Raw genomic sequence first — 16308 nt, forward strand, 5'->3', positions numbered from 1 at the left:
TCCCCGTAGTCTCTAAAACAAACGATTGAATGACGAACTTTTGATCATAATCGATTCTCTAATCCATATTCTCTCAGACAACAATATCATTGTCCTCTTCGGTTGAAAGCGACCGGAGGATCGTATTCATATCCTTCGATGCGCTATGCTTGTTAAGTACTGATCTGGGTGTACTACTGTCTTGTTGGAACAGAAACCGAGCGTCTGGAACTTGCCCAGAGACAGTGTTCTTGAGTTCAGAAACTTTCGGAAGCAACGAATATCTGTAGTTCGTCTGCTGCAAATTGTACAGATTATTTGAATTGAGCGATGTCTGTGTGTCAACGGTGCCATTTATCTTGGTTGGACTCTGGGCAAGGCCAGAATGGATGGACGAGATATCATTGGCAGACCCAAGCCCGTGGGCATGGCCGTTGGTATTGGTGGCACTGCTACCATGTCTGTCACGAGAATCTTGAAAGTGGTCTGAGTTGTTGTCAGTCTTGGCCAACTTATTATCACGCCCATCATGAGAATGGTGGATTTGGCTCAAGTCAAGTGATACCGACTTTTGTGGATTGATGTATTCGCTTAATGGTGTAGTCTCAAAGAAATCATAAATCATTTGTTGACTGACTCTGTTCGTCAAGCTTCCCAGAATAGAATCATCAGAGACGCTAGCTCTCCTTTCATCCAAATCCTGAGTGATTGCCTCCCACAACGTCAGCTTGGTGATGTCACGTTTCAACTGAGTGGCATACTTCTCATTGAGGACTTCCACCAGGGACTTCAACAACAGGTACGCAAACTTGTCCTTCTCTATCTCAACAGGAGATGCAGCACCTCCAAGGAGCTGCCAGTGCAGAAACATGGGGATGAAATTGTGCACAAAGTTGATCCCAGTGACAGAAAGCAAAGTTTGTAAAGTCTTCAAGAGCGACTTGGTCACAGATGGACTACTTGGGGCCGAAAGGTACTCGTTCGAATGAACAAGTATGTTGTTAAGGAAGTTCTGTGGGTGACTGATGTACTCGTTGTAATCTGGAGTAAGGAAACGCTCGGGACCTTCTGTCAGGACATTTTCCTCAGTGTAACCGGCCTTTGGAGAAGATGCTCTAGGAGAGTCTTTAGCACCCTCCTTCAAGAATTCAATCTTCAAAAACTCACTGAACACCTGCAAGAACTTCGATTCAAGAGAGGATTTTTGTTCAGCAGATGCCTCCAGGGCAAAATCTTCGTAGCTTTTCTCCAATGTGAGCAATTGCAAACCTAAGTCCCAGTTCTCCAATGTTGCTTCATTTCTCGTGATGGAACTAGACTTGCGAGTCAACAAGTTCATCACCTTGGAGATGTTGTCGAGCAAGACAGCAACCAAATCGTGAACTCTGTTGATTTTGCTGGACTCAACGTGGAGCATGACAGAGTCAACTTGCATGAGGATGCCCTCGATAGAGTCTTGCACCTGATCGTAGTAGTAAATGTGACTAGAAAGGTTGCACACACACTCACTGTAGATCTTGCTCAACTGCTTCACCTGGTCAGACGACAAGTAGTCTGCCAACAGTAAGTACAAGTTTGTTTGCAAAGTGAGCAACTGCTGAATCACATCGGAAATGGAAAGCCCGATCATGTTGAAGTTGGAAGAAACGAGACCAAGTACCGACTTGGCGGTGTGCACCAACACGTTATAGTTCTTAGTGTTGGAGTCAGTCTTCTCGGACAATGCACTCAAACGATGCAAGAGTGTCAGCAAGGCAATGAAACGCAACTGAACTGGGATCCACGACGCACACATCTCCAAGAAAGTGGTGCCCCAGTCGTCTACCTCGGTTTGCGAGGAGTTCTTGAAGTTGAACTCCACCACGGTATTTGTAGCCTCCGAGATCTGCGTGGACAACGACGTGTTGAAAAGCACTCTCAAGCCAGCCAAGGCCTCCTCGTTGAGATCTTCATCGGAAACAGAGTCACTTTCCAAGCGCTCCTCGATGGCCTTCGCCTGCTGGGCCGTTCTTGCTGTCACGACTCTGTTCAAGATGTGGAACTTCTCGTCACCATCCACGTTCAAGTTGCTGTTCAAGCGAGTCAACAAGTTCGACTGCGACGAGTTCAGGAGCACCGTCTGCGCCAACAAAGGAACACACAACGAAATGAACTTCTGGGACAAGCGGGAGTTGAAGCCCAAGCAGTTGAACACGTGTTTGGACGTAGAGAGCGCCACGAGTCGCCACTCCAGCTTATTGGTGGGGGAGCCGTTCAGCTGCGAGACCCCCGTGTTGATGAAGTGTTCGGTGAACTGGGTGAAGCTCTCCACGAACAGCTTGTCACCTGTAAACAAGCCGCCGTCCAACTTGCTGCACAACACGCCATAGGTCGACACGAGCGACTTGCAAAGAGGTAACTCCTTGACGGAGAGAATGGAGGACAAAATCGACACCACCTGGGCAGCAAAAGCGTTCAAGTTATCGTTACATTTCTCAATTAACGCCAGGATGATCCCCAAGGTGACCTGAAGATTGCCAGTTTTGCCGCCTTTGACGTCTCTTTTCGTCTTGGCCGCCAAAAAGTCCACCACCTTGACCAACTTGATTCTTCTTGTCAGCGCATAGTAGAGGAGGTAGCTGAGCTCCAGCGGGTTGGGTTTCTTGTCGGGGATTTTGCCCGGCGGGTAGCACTGCAAAATGAGTTTCTGGTGCTTGTGCTGCGGTACAATACGCATGCCGGTGGAAGGAATTTGGGTTTTTGATGAAAGTTAGCGATTTCGAGATGTCACCACGGCAGGAACCCCAGTTTTTATTGATGCCCAGGTATGAGAGTCGGGTAGAGCCCCGGCCTGCACGCAGCGCGACCTCACCTCCAGGTGAGTCTCTCACATGTCTTGCGAGAAGCACCAGATTGGGGAAAAAGGCAGTCTGGCGCCGGGAGGGGAGACAAAGAAGCACCCTCCAGGGAGAGGGAGACGAGATAATGACAGAGGTTGACGAAGCCATTATGAAGAGACAGTTTCGTGAATTATAATATGTGTTTTGAGTTTTTTTTTGTTTTGTGGTTAGTCGTGGTGTTTTGCAGCCAGAGAAGGTCCCTCGCTGTTAGTGGTGGTCGCCCGCGGGCCGCCATGTGAATGGGTGCAAATGGGCCAAAGGAAAGGGCATCAAGGCAGAGACGGGCAATGCAAGAGAAGAAAACGGGGAAGCAAGGAATAAGGGGAACCATGTGTGGACGGAAATCCGCTGGCGGGTGTTTTTCTGGAAAACGGGCAAGCTGGAGGGGTGTTTTTGAAACGTGATGGCTTCTGAAACATGCTTCATCTGTCACCAAGATGTGCGCTCTATCGGCATTGGAATAGCCATAAGCATCGAGGAGAGACGAGGGATTGTCACTAATATGGGTTTTGGGACTTGAGAGGAGAGTGTTTAAGGAGCTTTATTTTTTTTTTCTTTTTTTTCTGTCTTCTTTTTTTTTTTTGTTCTTTACACGGTCATCGTCTGTGATATGCCCTCGGGGGTGCCCCACTATCTTCCGCATCTCCAAGTCACTTCCATGGGACTCATGAACAATCCACATGACACCTAAACTTTGACGTGGGCTATTTTTCTAGACAGTGTCGATGTCTCCAGCCAAAAAGTTTTTTCAGTCGATTGGGTAATTGTGCCCGGTAGTTGTGCCCGGTAGGTGGTGTCACTGTCTGGACACTGGTTGCAATTCCCACTGCTCGCATCACAGTCTTGTGGAGCACCCCAGAGTTTCATCAAATGCTACCTGTTCCATCAAATGCTACGTCAGAAAAAGACATCTCATCAAATACTTGAGCTACACCCCGTGGAAATCGCTGATGTCATCAATTTCGGTACTGCTTTACAGCATAGACTTACTCATGTCGTTAAAGCTGGGACCACTCAACAGTAGCATCTCCAGATCGTTTTTGTGTCCGGTTTGTGTCCAGTTGCCAAATCCTCGGGGATGCCAGCCAGAGAAGGGGAACCCCCAACAAATCACGCCCTCCCCCATGAACTCAGTGTGTGGCTTTTGACAGGCATCGGCCGCTTCGCCTGTCATTATAGTGTCTGCCGCTGGTCTGCGTAGCGTAAGCGTAGCAGGACAATGTGAAAATTGCGATGCTGTGAGTCCCAGGCAACTACTTCATATACACTGGTTCGGGCTGTTTTCACTTAGATTTTTTCGTCCTCTGTTTAAATTCCTCAGACCTGCTTGATTTCTATAAGTTCGGCCTTATTCGGCACTTGGCCTATGCGATGAGCTCTGCAAGTGGGCGCCCGCTAACTTGTCAGCCGCTTCGTCTAACTCTGCGATTTTCAGCCGGCATTCTACACTGTTACTAAAAGGCCATTCATTGTCAGCCAGAGGCAGCCGTATCCAGATACAGCGGCGCCTCTTCGACAGACCATACAGTAATATCTATAAAAGGGGCATTTCAGGGCGTAAAGGTCTTCAGCCACGCAGCGCACCACGTCGACCGGTCACCAGTCAAAGCAATTGGTGCCAATGCTTCACGAAAAAGAAAACAAACCATGATTATAAGGCAAGACAGACGGTGCTGATCCAAAAGCAAGACAATGGTAAATAAATCTTCATCTACAGTCTCGAGCCTCTAACTAGCTCCTGGGAGACAAGTCAGAATACCGCAACTTCAAGCAGTATGGGCACATCATGTGGCGGCATCGCAGACAGGTAAATCTCGAGGCAGGCTCCACCACAACAGGATGGTTTTCAAAGTACCCCAACACCTCGTTGGGCTTGCCCTCGCCAGAAGGCTCCAGCCGTAGCACGCCGTACGCCTGGCCACAGTCACAGCAGTACCACTGGCATATTCTTGTGTCGGACTGCGACGAGAAAGGCAAATGTGAGTGCGTTCGAAGCTTCACGTTGTTCATTGTGAAATGGTTGAAGCTTTCGGAAAGTGGCGAGGTAATTGTGGAAATTGTGGATATTAAGGTGGAGGGAAGAAGGGGGGAAACGCTAAGGGTATCTGCCTCCGATGTGATTATGGTGTAGCGTTACTTGGGCCGCGGTTGGTTGCAAATGTGTGCAACAATGAACGGAGCGACCAATAAAAAAAAAAAAAAATCTGAACACTAATCAAAAGAGCGTGTAGTCCAGTCTTTTGATACCTCTGTATTCTGTGGTCGTAACACTGTGTAACTCTGTAGTCGAGACTTTAGAAGAATCCGTAATCGTTTCTCAACTCAGTTGTCCTTGTAAGTATTCTTGGGCGTCTCAACGGGCTGTAAATATCCACCGGTATCACGTTTGAAGGTGAAGCTTGAAGGAGTATATGCTAACGTAAGCTGAAGCTTGAAACCACAGTAAAACTCGTAAACGGTGCAAACGTCAAAGTGTCAAATAACAAATCAACAAGAGTCTCAAAAACAGCATCTCTGCGTCTTATAAGGCGTCTCTCGATGCTTTCACTTGCCCCCGCCAGGTACCAATCTAGACCTCCTCCCGGGCGCACCCACCTTGCACTGCACCACGCACAAAAAAAAACCTGAATGGGTCCAGTGAAAAGAGAAAGAACACTGAGTACACACTCAAGAAACCGCACAGGGCAGGCAAACTTTGGGTTAAGGCCCAGCCCAGCCCAGCCCAGCCCAGCAGGCCAGTTCCCGCAACCGCCGAATACATTTCTCCAGGTACCCACTTTGCGCCATACGGTTTCTGCTTGCAATGCTCGCTTTTGCCGGCGCCGCCTTGAGGCTGGAGGCTGAAGGCTGGAAAAAAAAAAAAAAGGCCCATTCCAGCCATAGGTTGGGTCATTTTCGCTCGATGCGGCAGGCCCGCAGCGCACCCGTCGCATGAAATCGCTGCGGTTGCAGCGTTCTAGAGCTGAAAAAACCTGGCGTAGGGCGAGCGAATTGCTGCGAAAAAAAAGGGTCTACCGAGCTCAGGCAGGCAACGCGGCGGAGGCCACGGAAGTGATGCTGTCGGTGTTGCCGAGATGGACTGTTTGATGAAATCTGTAGAATTTGCTGGAAAAAAGTCTGTTTGACTCTCCATTATGCTGATTCATTTCTTCGTGCACTTGACTCTGCGTAAGCTTCACCAGGTTCTTTCGCAATTGTCTGTCTGCGCCTGCCACTGCCGTTGCGGGTCCTGCGGAAGCCTGGGGATCCCCCTGGATAATGGAGCTAAGGTGGGACCCAGACACCCGCCAGAACCTTTGTTGGAGGGGTTTCGTTCATTTCTTTTCTTTTGTTTTGTTTTTTTTCTTTTTGTCAATGAGCTTGACACTTTGTTTTGTGGCCTTCCTTGATGGCCAGGGGCCACCCGGGGTCACCATGCAAGGTTTACCGATGCATTATGGTAGGTCTGCTCGTGAGACACTGTTGGGGTATCTCAGGACCATCTTGCGCGAATGAATGGTTGCAAAATGTCCTCAGATCCCCAGGCTGGAAAATTAATAAAAAATAAAAAATATAAAAAAAAATAAAAGAAGACCTGGCAGTGGTCGGCCTCGGCGGTGCCTGACTTTCAATCTTTGAAAACCCGTAAAGGCACGGCACGTATTGTTTCTGTCGGTTTGTCTGGGCCGTTCGTCTGGACGTCTGCAGTCTATCTTGCTCCAGGTACACACACATCCATCCCTTCGATAACCGGGGCATCATCGTGGCTGCGATCTCTTATGCAAAGCCTAATCCAGATCAGAGCGTTAACGCTTTTTGCCACACTTTCCTGTGGGCTCTCCACGGGGCCAGCTTATTCTTTGCGGATCCTTCGGCCCACTTGTGGCAATGCAGCTGTCTGTAGACGGACTAAGGTGGATGTTGGTCATATCTCTTGCGTAGTGGTTCTGGATCATGCCTCTGCTCCTGTCCCGATATCTGGAGTCCACTTGAGACGGTTCGCTTATCTTTCCATTGTCAGCAGTAAAGTTGTTTCCAGAACCCCTTCTTCGCCACTAAAAGCTTCTCCTCCATCACAAGCCTTTCACTGCCTCTACTGCTCTTGCGCCGACTTCTCCTCGGCCAACGTGCCTCGAAGTGTCTTCACCTCTCGAAAACACCCCACAGGCACTATCCCCTCGTCGTTTCCCCTTGTGAGGATAACCCCGTTTGCAGACTTGTAAAAAACTAGCCCTGTCTCTTTGCACTTGTCCAAGTCTAAGTAGATCAACACATTGCAGCTCTTGCGGATCCCCAGATGGCTCCACTCAGCGTCTGATGTGAAGTGGATATGGTTTCTCAGCATTTTACAGAGACCTCCGCGTGTGTAGATGGCGTCTAGCTTGTTGGCAAATGTGCCATGGTACACGTTTCCAGGCATCTCTTCGTATGGCAATGGCTCCATGTTTTCCTCAGTCACGAGGCCAAGAGAATGTCCCTGATTGGCGCAAATATACGTCTTCCCATCTTCTCGAGTCTCCAAAGTGAATCGCTTCTTGTCGTTTTCGGCCACAATGGTTTTAATCTCTTCTGCAGAAGCTCGGTGAGTTTTGATCCTGGGATGCTTGAGAATGGCTGAAAGCTCTACGAAACCTCGGCTATCAATGGGGAGGTTCTCCTTGACTGCACCGTGTCGAAGAAGGTACAGCAAAGCCTTGGAGATCTGAACGTGCCGTGGAGCCATTGTAGTTGGTGCGATGTAGCTGATGAGTTCGAAGTTCGCATTTTCGCAGCCAAAGAGTCATAGAGCGATGTGAGGAGGAAGGAAAATGGAGGTACATGAGTGAAATCTGTAATAGTTAACGCTGAACGACAACTTATAATGAGACTTAAATCCCCATGTATTTTGTCTTCCTTGTTTATGCTGAATGTGTGTAGGGTAGTGTGGATACTTACAAGGTATGTTAAGAAACTGTAGTAGGACGCCAGAGTCAAAAAGTAAAATAATCAAGAGCACAATAAAGTCGAAGCTCGAAAGCCAGAGCTTGAAGGCAAAATAATCAGCCACACGTCCCCAGAATCTCATCTCCACTCCCGCCCTTAAGAACATATCACTTTCAGCTGCAATGGCCAACATCCTACAACTTCGTCAGTGTGACCCTATCACCCATTGAACCTTACTATATACAGAGATGTAGTCTATTTGTTATCGCTGCATCTTCTCACTTTGGCGCCAGCGAGAGAGCCCATGTTCTTCTTGTTGTTCTGCTTGATCGTGGCGTTGTCACCCAACTCGGTGCCCTTGTGAAACTTCAAGAAGTAGCGGTCGCCTTCCTGTTTTTCAGCTTGCACGATGTTCTTGACAAGGAACTTGGCCACCTCGTTCAAGTCAGTGATGGCCTTGTCAACTTCCTCTTGGTTGGCAAGTGTGCGCTTCTTGTCGAAGCCTTCTCTAATTTTCATTCTCAGCGCCCTCAAGATTTTCTCGTCACCGTTGAACGCCACTCTGGTGGCCCTGAGAGCGGCACGGTATGCCTGCAAGGCGGCCTTGGTCATTAATGCTGGTGATGAGGTTTGTCTTAAATACGAGTGGTTGGAATTGTGCTTCACTGATGGGGCCAACGTATGCAGGAAATACCTTCAAAAAACTATGTCGGTTTTACCAGTGTCAGTGTCGCAAGATCTTTTACATCGAGCTTCTCTATTGCTTCATTCAATTGGGGTGGATAGAACCTCTTCTATTTATAGATGCATTATTCATTACAAGACCAACTTCTCTCTCGAGTAGGCTGGTATGCGCTTGGCCAACTCGATTCCCTCGTTCACACGCAACTTCAGATTCGTGGTGCCATTTGCCATCGTCAAGAGAGCATCAAGCTCTTCTCTCTGTGTGCCAATTTCATGAATACTATCAACAACAACAGCCTTGTTTGCTGTCTTCTTCTTGTTCTGTTTTTTAGTCCCTTCGACTTGCAAAGCTTGGTTTGTGAGAGTCAAATTGTAGCTGTTAGCTCCGAGAGCATCCACCTTGGAAGCGATCACCTGGCTCAACTTCTCGATGACGGGAATGGACCAGTTGAAAAGCCCACCGGCGTCGATGACTGCTTGGACTAAATCCCACGAATTTTTTGTGTTCAAGTTGATGAAGACTCCAAGCATACGCTCCAACTTTTTGCTGTATTCATCGTACTCAGCAGTCAAGATTTCCAGTAGCTTCTTTGTGATTTGCTGTAACGAAAAATTGCTCACAAGTCTGTCGATCGTTGCTCTCAAGAACATGAACACCAACTGTGTCAGCTTGGCGCTCTCAGGATCCTTATCTAACTCGTCAGCCAATTCAGTCAAGTTATTGAGTTCACTGGCAAGATCATCAATAGAAAGTGCAGAGCACTTCTCAATAGCTGTCTTGAGCAAATTCGGTTCATTGAGCTGACTGAGGAGTAAGAGAAGACCATTGGCATATTTTGAGGTGAAGAGAGGATGGCTTAGAAGATACTCAACAGCGGTTTCTGGTAGGAAGTCATCCTGCAAAATTTGAACTGTGGAATCCTTCGAATCGACAGTGAAAATAAGGGAAAGAATTTGTTCAATTAAAGCGGCATCCACAACTCTGTCTGTGATGGCATGCGTGTATGATTTAGTGTCGTCGTAACCTTGGCCTTTGAAAAACTCGATGATGGCTTTATTGAAGTTTGCGGTATCCGATTTTGCTTCTTTTAACTTGTTGAGGAATACATTCAATTCTTTGGCTCCAATAGAGTTGTCCCTCATCAAGTTTTGCGTCAGAAGTGAAGGAAAAGCTTTCAATGGCTTCTCCTTCTCCTCCTGTGTCTTAAGTGACTTTCCGAGGCACTCTCTCAAAGTGTTTTTGCCAAGTTCAACCTGGATGTAGTTGATTTTGCTGGTCTTTCTTTTTTCGTTGAAGCCCAAGTATAACGCATAAGTCGAGCTGGTGATTTCGGAGTCGCCTTTCGTTGGCAATGCAAAGTTGAGGTATAATTTGATGTTGGTGTTATGCTGGAACAGATCAAGCAAGGAGCTGAACTTGTAATTGACCAAATATAATTTTGATTGATTTGAAAGGAGCAATCTTTCTGGAGCTGGAGAGAAAAAGCCATATTCTTGAGCATCATCATTTGCAAAAAGAGGCTCCAAAGAGATGCTTTTCAATGTTGACTGTGGCTTCATGAGCGAGGCCGAAGACACCTCTTTCGAAGACTTGTTGAAGGTGTACAAGACACCGGCTGAAATGGCAAAGAGACAATTGTGGAAACTGTGGCTTTTGAATGTGACATTGTAGATTTCAAATGTTTTACTTCCATCAATGCCAATAAGTCTGCAAGTGTATGACGACAGTTCGTTTAAGCGGGAAATGTAGAATAAAAGGGGATTTTTGTGCTGGAAAGTGTGCACGGACATAAAAGTATGGTATACAACAGTATGTGTTGAGGATCTTGGGAGTGGTGGCAAGCTGGGCAAAGTAGAAGCCACAGCCAAGGTGATATTCTCAGAGCCCGACTCAGTCTTCATTTCTGTATACTCTAGGTGACTGACAGAGCCATCTCTCAAAAGCACATAAATAGACGAGTCAGTGCCAAACATGACGCCCACTGCAGCAACTTCAAGCGGGAATTCGGCCGTGATAGACACTTCAGTGCCGCATCTCTTCACTATCTTCACATACTGCTTTCTGCGCTCACTTAAACCCACGACATACCAGTCGTCCTTCACATCCATGCAGTCAACTATAGTGCTTGACGACAACGGGAACGACCAGACGAGCTTAGGGGTGGGTTTCAACACATAGCTCGAGATGATCAGTTTAGACATGCCTAGATGGATCACATCAGTTTCCTGAAAAGTTAGCCCTTTCTGGCTGTGGGGAAGAACCACACGCTTTTCGACAGGCACATCCGCAATTCGAGGTAGCTCAACGAGCGAAAAGGGGTCGTTCAATTTCGGAAGCATCCCGGTTTACTGTGGTGGTGAAAGAGTGAAGGCTGGAAAGTTGGAGTGCAGGGAAAAATCTGCGATGGAGCTGAGAAGAGGTAGCTGGTGGTACAGATGCAGGAGATAGAGGTTCTGAAGAGCAGTAGAGGGTTAACGAGCAATGATAATTTGAAGGATTTTGATGAATTCGGATGGTTTTCAGAGTGTTCTCGCTATCCGGAATCCCTTCAAATAGAATCTTTTTCTATGCTTGCCTCTGTTGTGCCAGAGTGTTGGTGGATGCGTCCATGCATACTTTGCAGCCATTCTCGTGTCTACTGGAGTTAAAGTAGATTGGATTGAACGTCAACAAACATCCTCCATCTGAGCTTTGAATAGCTACAATGTGTTGAATAATGACTAGCAGTGCTATAAATTGGTCGGTGCTGTTCCCTTCCCGTTAGGTAGAGAGGCAACGACTGAATCCTTAGAAATTGAAATCTAGATATCACCTGAAGTACCAAAGCATCACATTTACATAATTGTTGCCTTTACCTAACAGAAATTTCGCTCAAATCATCAAGTTTAACAATTAGATACGATTGGCGTCATTCTCAAGTGTAAGAAATACGTTCGTACATCACTATTCTTCTGAGTGACCAAGAGTAGATTCCAACTGTTGTCTGGACGTCTACTTTGGCTGCATTTCTCTATCAGCTCAAATCTGTCGGTTTGCTCTCTTATTTCATAAGAGGTTTGTAGCCTGTCCAATTCACATTTTGCACCCATTCGCAGCCACAAAAGAGTAATCAAGAGAGTACTCAATTGAGTCCTTGCTCAACACAGTGAACAAAAAAAGATACATAAAGTGGATTATTAAAAAGACACTAGATTTGCTCTTGCTCTTCCTTGCCTTCTATTCCTCTGACTAGGTGACATGCTCCTTTAAAGTGCCTCTCCCACTACTGCTGCCTGTGAGCGACTAATGTGCATGATATTCAACTCACTCACGTTAGTCCACATACTCTTTGTCCCTCCAAATGTCTCTACCGTCTACATGGCGCCAGTTTCAGCTCTTTGACTTTCTTCCTATCCGAGATCCAAACTACCAACTGGAGTTTCCGCTTTTTTCCGACCCGTCACTCTCTTCCATCACTGCCACACTGTCCTATATCGTGTTCGCCTACCAAAATGCTTACATCAGACTCTTAGACAAACTGCTGTTGGAGCTGGTCATGCTGTTCTGCGCTTACAATTTGGACTACAAAATCACATTTATGAAGCCCTTGCTCAATCTGAACTTGTTGGTCACGCTAGCTGAGTCCCAGGGCCTGCCTGCTATCATTAAAGTATGGGACCTTCATAAAATCACTCAATTGAGCGGAAGCACAGTCAATGACGACGATGCAATGAAACACAAGTTTGTTACTCAGGTTCAGGTTCTCGAAGGGGACAATTCTTACCCAATTTCGTGCTTTGCATTTAACGATACCTTGACATGTTTAGCTTTGGGCTACACAAACGGTAAGATCATCCTTGTTCGAGGAGATATGCTTCGAGACAGAGGAGCGAAACAGAGGGTGATTTATGAGAGTAATGACCCCATCACTGGCGTCTTCTTCAACAGATTCGAGGAGATCATCTATGTTACAACCATCCTGCAAGTGCTCACCCTTTTAACAACTGGAAGGAATCAGGGGAAGCCCCATCGTGTTTTGTCTAAGAGCGAAGGAGCCGACCTTGGCTGTTCAGATTTGGAGTATCGCACACTGAAGTTGATAACAGGAAACTCAGAAGCCCTCAAGTACTACAATCATGTGAGTAGATCCAGTGTCATCAACTTCAATGTACCTAAAAGAAAGATTCTTCGTCTTTTCAAGGACTATCTATTGATTGTATGTCCAATTGAGGAAGCTTCATCTGAGGACAACAATCAGTCTACAAACAAGACGTTGACTCGTCTATTAATTTTGGATTTGAAGAATATGCATATCTCCTTCAGCTTAACTATACCAAACCTGACGATATCTCATGTTTTCTCATCAAATAATGATAATAATGTGTTTTTGCTTTCAACGGACGGTGTCTTGTACAAGCTTCACGAAAAAGCCATCAACCAACAATTGGAGACCATCATACAAAGAGAATTATTCGGTATAGCCCTCAATCTTGCGCATCAAAATAACTTAGATGACCAAACTAACTTGCGCATTAACAGATTATATGGTGACTTTCTTTACAAGAAAGGTGACTACGACGGTGCCATAGAAAAGTACATGCTGTGTCTTCCGTTGTTCAAAAAAGGGGACAAGATAAAAGTTGACGCCACCGACGATGATAACCTAGACGATTTTATCGTGAAGGTCTTGATGGATTTTAAGCAGGTTTCCAACGTTCGGAACATGACCAAGTTTTTGGCCGAGTTGCACAAGTTAAATCTCGCCGACAGCGATCATGTAACGCTATTATTGTGCTGTTATTGCAAACTTGATATGGTGAAGGAAATCGATAGCTTTATCAAAGAAATGGATGTTGATGGCACGACTCAAAGTGAGTCAAGACTTGACTATGACAAACTCAATTATGCACTTTTCATCAACCTCTTCAAGGAGTGTGGCTACTATAGTCAAGTCACTCGGCTCTTACTTAAACTCAACAGGCCATACACAATTGTTGATATTCACTTGAACGAGCTCAACCAATATGATGAGTGCATCAACTACATCCGAACTCTCCCGATTGACGAGATACTTCGTATCCTCATTGACTTTCTGCAGACTCTTCTTCAGAATAAGCCAATGGAGACTACAGAGCTTCTCATTAACGTTTTTACTGGACAGTACAAGCCAGACAAAAGACATGATGTCTTTGAAAACTCTGAAAGAGTACAACCTGATGCCCAGAATGAAGAGCCAAAACCAAAGATCTCCTCGTATGAAGCCTTCATTAGGTATCTTTCGGGCACAAGTACTGGCAATGGCAGTGTTAGTGAACCTGGCAATGATGAGCCAACATACCAACCGCCAAGACCCAGTCTTGTGTTTCACTGTTTCATTGGTCATGAGCGTGAGTTTGTTGTATTTCTTGAAGCATGTCTCGAAACGTTCGACAAATATCAAGGTAATGTGAATGACAAGAAGGATTTGCTTGTTACTTTGTTTGAAATTTACCTCTCTATGTCATCAAAAGACTCGGCGGACGCTGGGAGCTGGAAAGCGAAAGCCAAGGAGTTGTTGATGAATAATGGTGATCTCATTGATAAATCCAAGGCCTTGGTGATATCGTACATGTATAACTTCACAGAAGGTGAAACTGTCATCAACGAGCTCACTGAGAACTTTGAAGAAGCGAGCTTTCAATCTTGTCAAATGCTAGATGATGTCCAGGGGTGTCTTAATATTGTGCGGAAGTACGGTGAACGTAAACCGAAGTTGTACAAGCTTATGATCAATTATTTAGGTGCGTCTAACGAAGGTATCAAGCTTGTCTCTAACAAGGAGTTTCTCTTTCTTCTTGAAAGAATCAAGCATCATCGTCTCCTTTCACCTTTGGAAACAATCAAAGCTCTCAGTGGAAATCCCCATGCGACTGTCGGGATGGTCAGAGATTATCTCATTGATCACTTTGAGCAAACGCAGAAGCAAATCAAGAACAATGACAAGTTGATTGACTCCTACGAACACGAGTCCACTATGAATAGCCTCGCTTTGACAGAGCTCACTACAGATGCAATGGTGGTGAAAAATTCCAAGTGCAACGGCTGTGAGTTGCGCCTCGAATTCCCAGTGATCTACTTCAAGTGCAAACATGCCTATCATCAACGGTGCTTGAACGAGAACATCTACATTCCAGAGACCACCGACAATGGAAACAACGATCCGAAGTGTCCACTCTGTGTCAACGAAATCAGCTCTCTGGAACTAGCTCGTGAAAGACAACTTCGGGTCAAGGAAGAAACTGAAATCTTTAAGCAACAACTCGATGAATCAAATGACAAATTTAAGGTGATTTGTGACTACATAGGAAAGGGCGCTATGGAATAGCTCCAGATAGTGAGTCGCAGTCGCAACTATGGCTGCGAAAAAATGTTTTACACTAAGGGCTGGGCCCTCTATAACATAAAACAAGGATGAAACACGGCAAAACCTCACGGTATCACGAGCAAGTAGAACAGGCAATTCTTGAGGCCACCACTTCAAGATGTCGAATTTGCTGTTCGAAGAAGCCTCACGAAAATTTTGTGAAGTACAAGCGAAAAATGTCTACCTCTTGGAGCGTCTACAAACTGCTGATACTCTGTCTACTCCCACCTTTCACGCCGATGTTGAATTATTCACCAACAAGCTCAAGGAAGCTCTTGTGATTTCATGGAGGTTTCATGACTCTGAACGCAACCTCAAGGTTTGTCTGGCGCTCAATCGAGTGATGCTCTGTAATGACGGTATCTACGATGCTGTGAATAGAATTTACAAGCGTATGATGGAAGGTGGCTCGACGCATACTACGGAGGCCGAAAATGAGTTTGCAGCCATAGTGGGGGAGTTCGGTAAGGGCATACTTTCGATGGCTCGGGCTGCTCATGGAGCCAGCAGGAAGCAGGCCAGCATAGAAAGGTACGAGGCCGGCTTGGCGATGATCAAGTTCACCCAGATGATGGACCCGAAGTATGAACGAGATAAGAAACCCATTGGGAAGGATCCATGGGAGAGTCCTTTAAAGAGCGCTTGCGATGTGAGGATCACCACCACCAAAGCAGGTAAACTGCGTCCTAGTGGAAATGCTCCAAGTTCGAATTCTAAGGAGCAAAGGCTGGTGTCGTCAAGCCGCTTCCAGCGTCTCATTAGTCTGGCACCCGTGGCCAAAGAGAATGTCGGTTTGAAGGGACCTGCAGTCCAGATAGAGCAGCTCGAGGCAGCCATAGCATCCCAGCAAAAAGCAATGGCTATTTTTTCCGACCAGCTTGCTGAGTATGCAGAGGGTTGGGATTCTTTTTTAGGTGGCCACGAATTGGACTACGGATACAAGAGGTACATTGAAAAGTGTCGTTGGCAACGAGAGAAGGCGAGCAGGATCTTGGAAATGTTTAGTACAGTACGCATTCGATTGGCGAAGGCGAAACAAGTGGTAGGGATGCTAAGAGAAAGTGACATCGAAGAGATTATTCACTTAGTTTGTGTTCTGGTGTTGATGTTGACTACAGAGTGGAATCAGCACATGGCCAGTGGTAGTACTACGCTGCTGTGGGCAGTCATTGAGCGAGAGTACGGGGCGTCCGTGTTAGCCACTGAAAGGTGTCTTGATGGAGGACAAACCTAGGACTTGTAATTGGAGGTGTGACAGCACCAGACGTGCGAGGGAAGGATGGTCTACTTCATCAGCGTGCAACATCCTCTTACTGAATTTACTTTCCTAGGGGATTCAGTGTTCCGAGCGAGTTCAAGGACTTCGGACAAGACCTAGGGATGGTGGTGCCACCATGTGGAGTCGTCTCCTTTGAAACAATAGAACGACACAAGCAGCCTCCTTGCGATCAGCGAGGCCCACAATGGCACTTCGAAGCAAA

General features: G+C 46.4%; 7 protein-coding genes across 7 annotated transcripts; 3 read left to right on the plus strand and 4 right to left on the minus strand. All coding sequences in view use genetic code 12, as the record gives it.

Moving 5' to 3' along the window:
* Nucleotides 1-73: 73 nt before the first annotated feature.
* CJI96_0004869 (uncharacterized protein) lies at nucleotides 74-2695 on the minus strand (the record flags this gene model as incomplete). Its single annotated transcript, XM_054702246.1, has 1 exon — nucleotides 74-2695. One exon carries the CDS (start codon nucleotides 2693-2695, stop codon nucleotides 74-76), a length of 2622 nt encoding a protein of 873 aa, XP_054558221.1.
* Nucleotides 2696-4644: 1949 nt separating this feature from the next.
* On the plus strand, nucleotides 4645-4989 carry CJI96_0004870 (uncharacterized protein; the record flags this gene model as incomplete). Its single annotated transcript, XM_054702247.1, has 1 exon — nucleotides 4645-4989. One exon carries the CDS (start codon nucleotides 4645-4647, stop codon nucleotides 4987-4989), a length of 345 nt encoding a protein of 114 aa, XP_054558222.1.
* A 1941-nt stretch (nucleotides 4990-6930) lies between these two features.
* CJI96_0004871 (tRNA 2'-phosphotransferase) lies at nucleotides 6931-7560 on the minus strand (the record flags this gene model as incomplete). Its single annotated transcript, XM_054702248.1, has 1 exon — nucleotides 6931-7560. One exon carries the CDS (start codon nucleotides 7558-7560, stop codon nucleotides 6931-6933), a length of 630 nt encoding a protein of 209 aa, XP_054558223.1.
* Nucleotides 7561-8015: 455 nt separating this feature from the next.
* On the minus strand, nucleotides 8016-8372 carry CJI96_0004872 (LYR motif-containing protein; the record flags this gene model as incomplete). The annotated part of the gene is made up of 1 exon (XM_054702249.1): nucleotides 8016-8372. One exon carries the CDS (start codon nucleotides 8370-8372, stop codon nucleotides 8016-8018), a length of 357 nt encoding a protein of 118 aa, XP_054558224.1.
* A 204-nt stretch (nucleotides 8373-8576) lies between these two features.
* CJI96_0004873 (uncharacterized protein) lies at nucleotides 8577-10784 on the minus strand (the record flags this gene model as incomplete). The annotated part of the gene is made up of 1 exon (XM_054702250.1): nucleotides 8577-10784. One exon carries the CDS (start codon nucleotides 10782-10784, stop codon nucleotides 8577-8579), a length of 2208 nt encoding a protein of 735 aa, XP_054558225.1.
* Nucleotides 10785-11785: 1001 nt separating this feature from the next.
* On the plus strand, nucleotides 11786-14788 carry CJI96_0004874 (uncharacterized protein; the record flags this gene model as incomplete). Its single annotated transcript, XM_054702251.1, has 1 exon — nucleotides 11786-14788. The coding sequence occupies one exon, from the start codon at nucleotides 11786-11788 to the stop codon at nucleotides 14786-14788; it is 3003 nt and encodes a 1000-aa protein (XP_054558226.1).
* A 157-nt stretch (nucleotides 14789-14945) lies between these two features.
* Nucleotides 14946-16061, plus strand: CJI96_0004875 (uncharacterized protein; the record flags this gene model as incomplete). The annotated part of the gene is made up of 1 exon (XM_054702252.1): nucleotides 14946-16061. The coding sequence occupies one exon, from the start codon at nucleotides 14946-14948 to the stop codon at nucleotides 16059-16061; it is 1116 nt and encodes a 371-aa protein (XP_054558227.1).
* Between the last annotated feature and the right edge of the window lie 247 nt (nucleotides 16062-16308).

The sequence above is a fragment of the Candidozyma auris genome, chromosome 6, assembly GCF_003013715.1.
Source record: "Candidozyma auris chromosome 6, complete sequence".
NCBI lineage: Eukaryota > Fungi > Ascomycota > Pichiomycetes > Serinales > Metschnikowiaceae > Candidozyma > Candidozyma auris.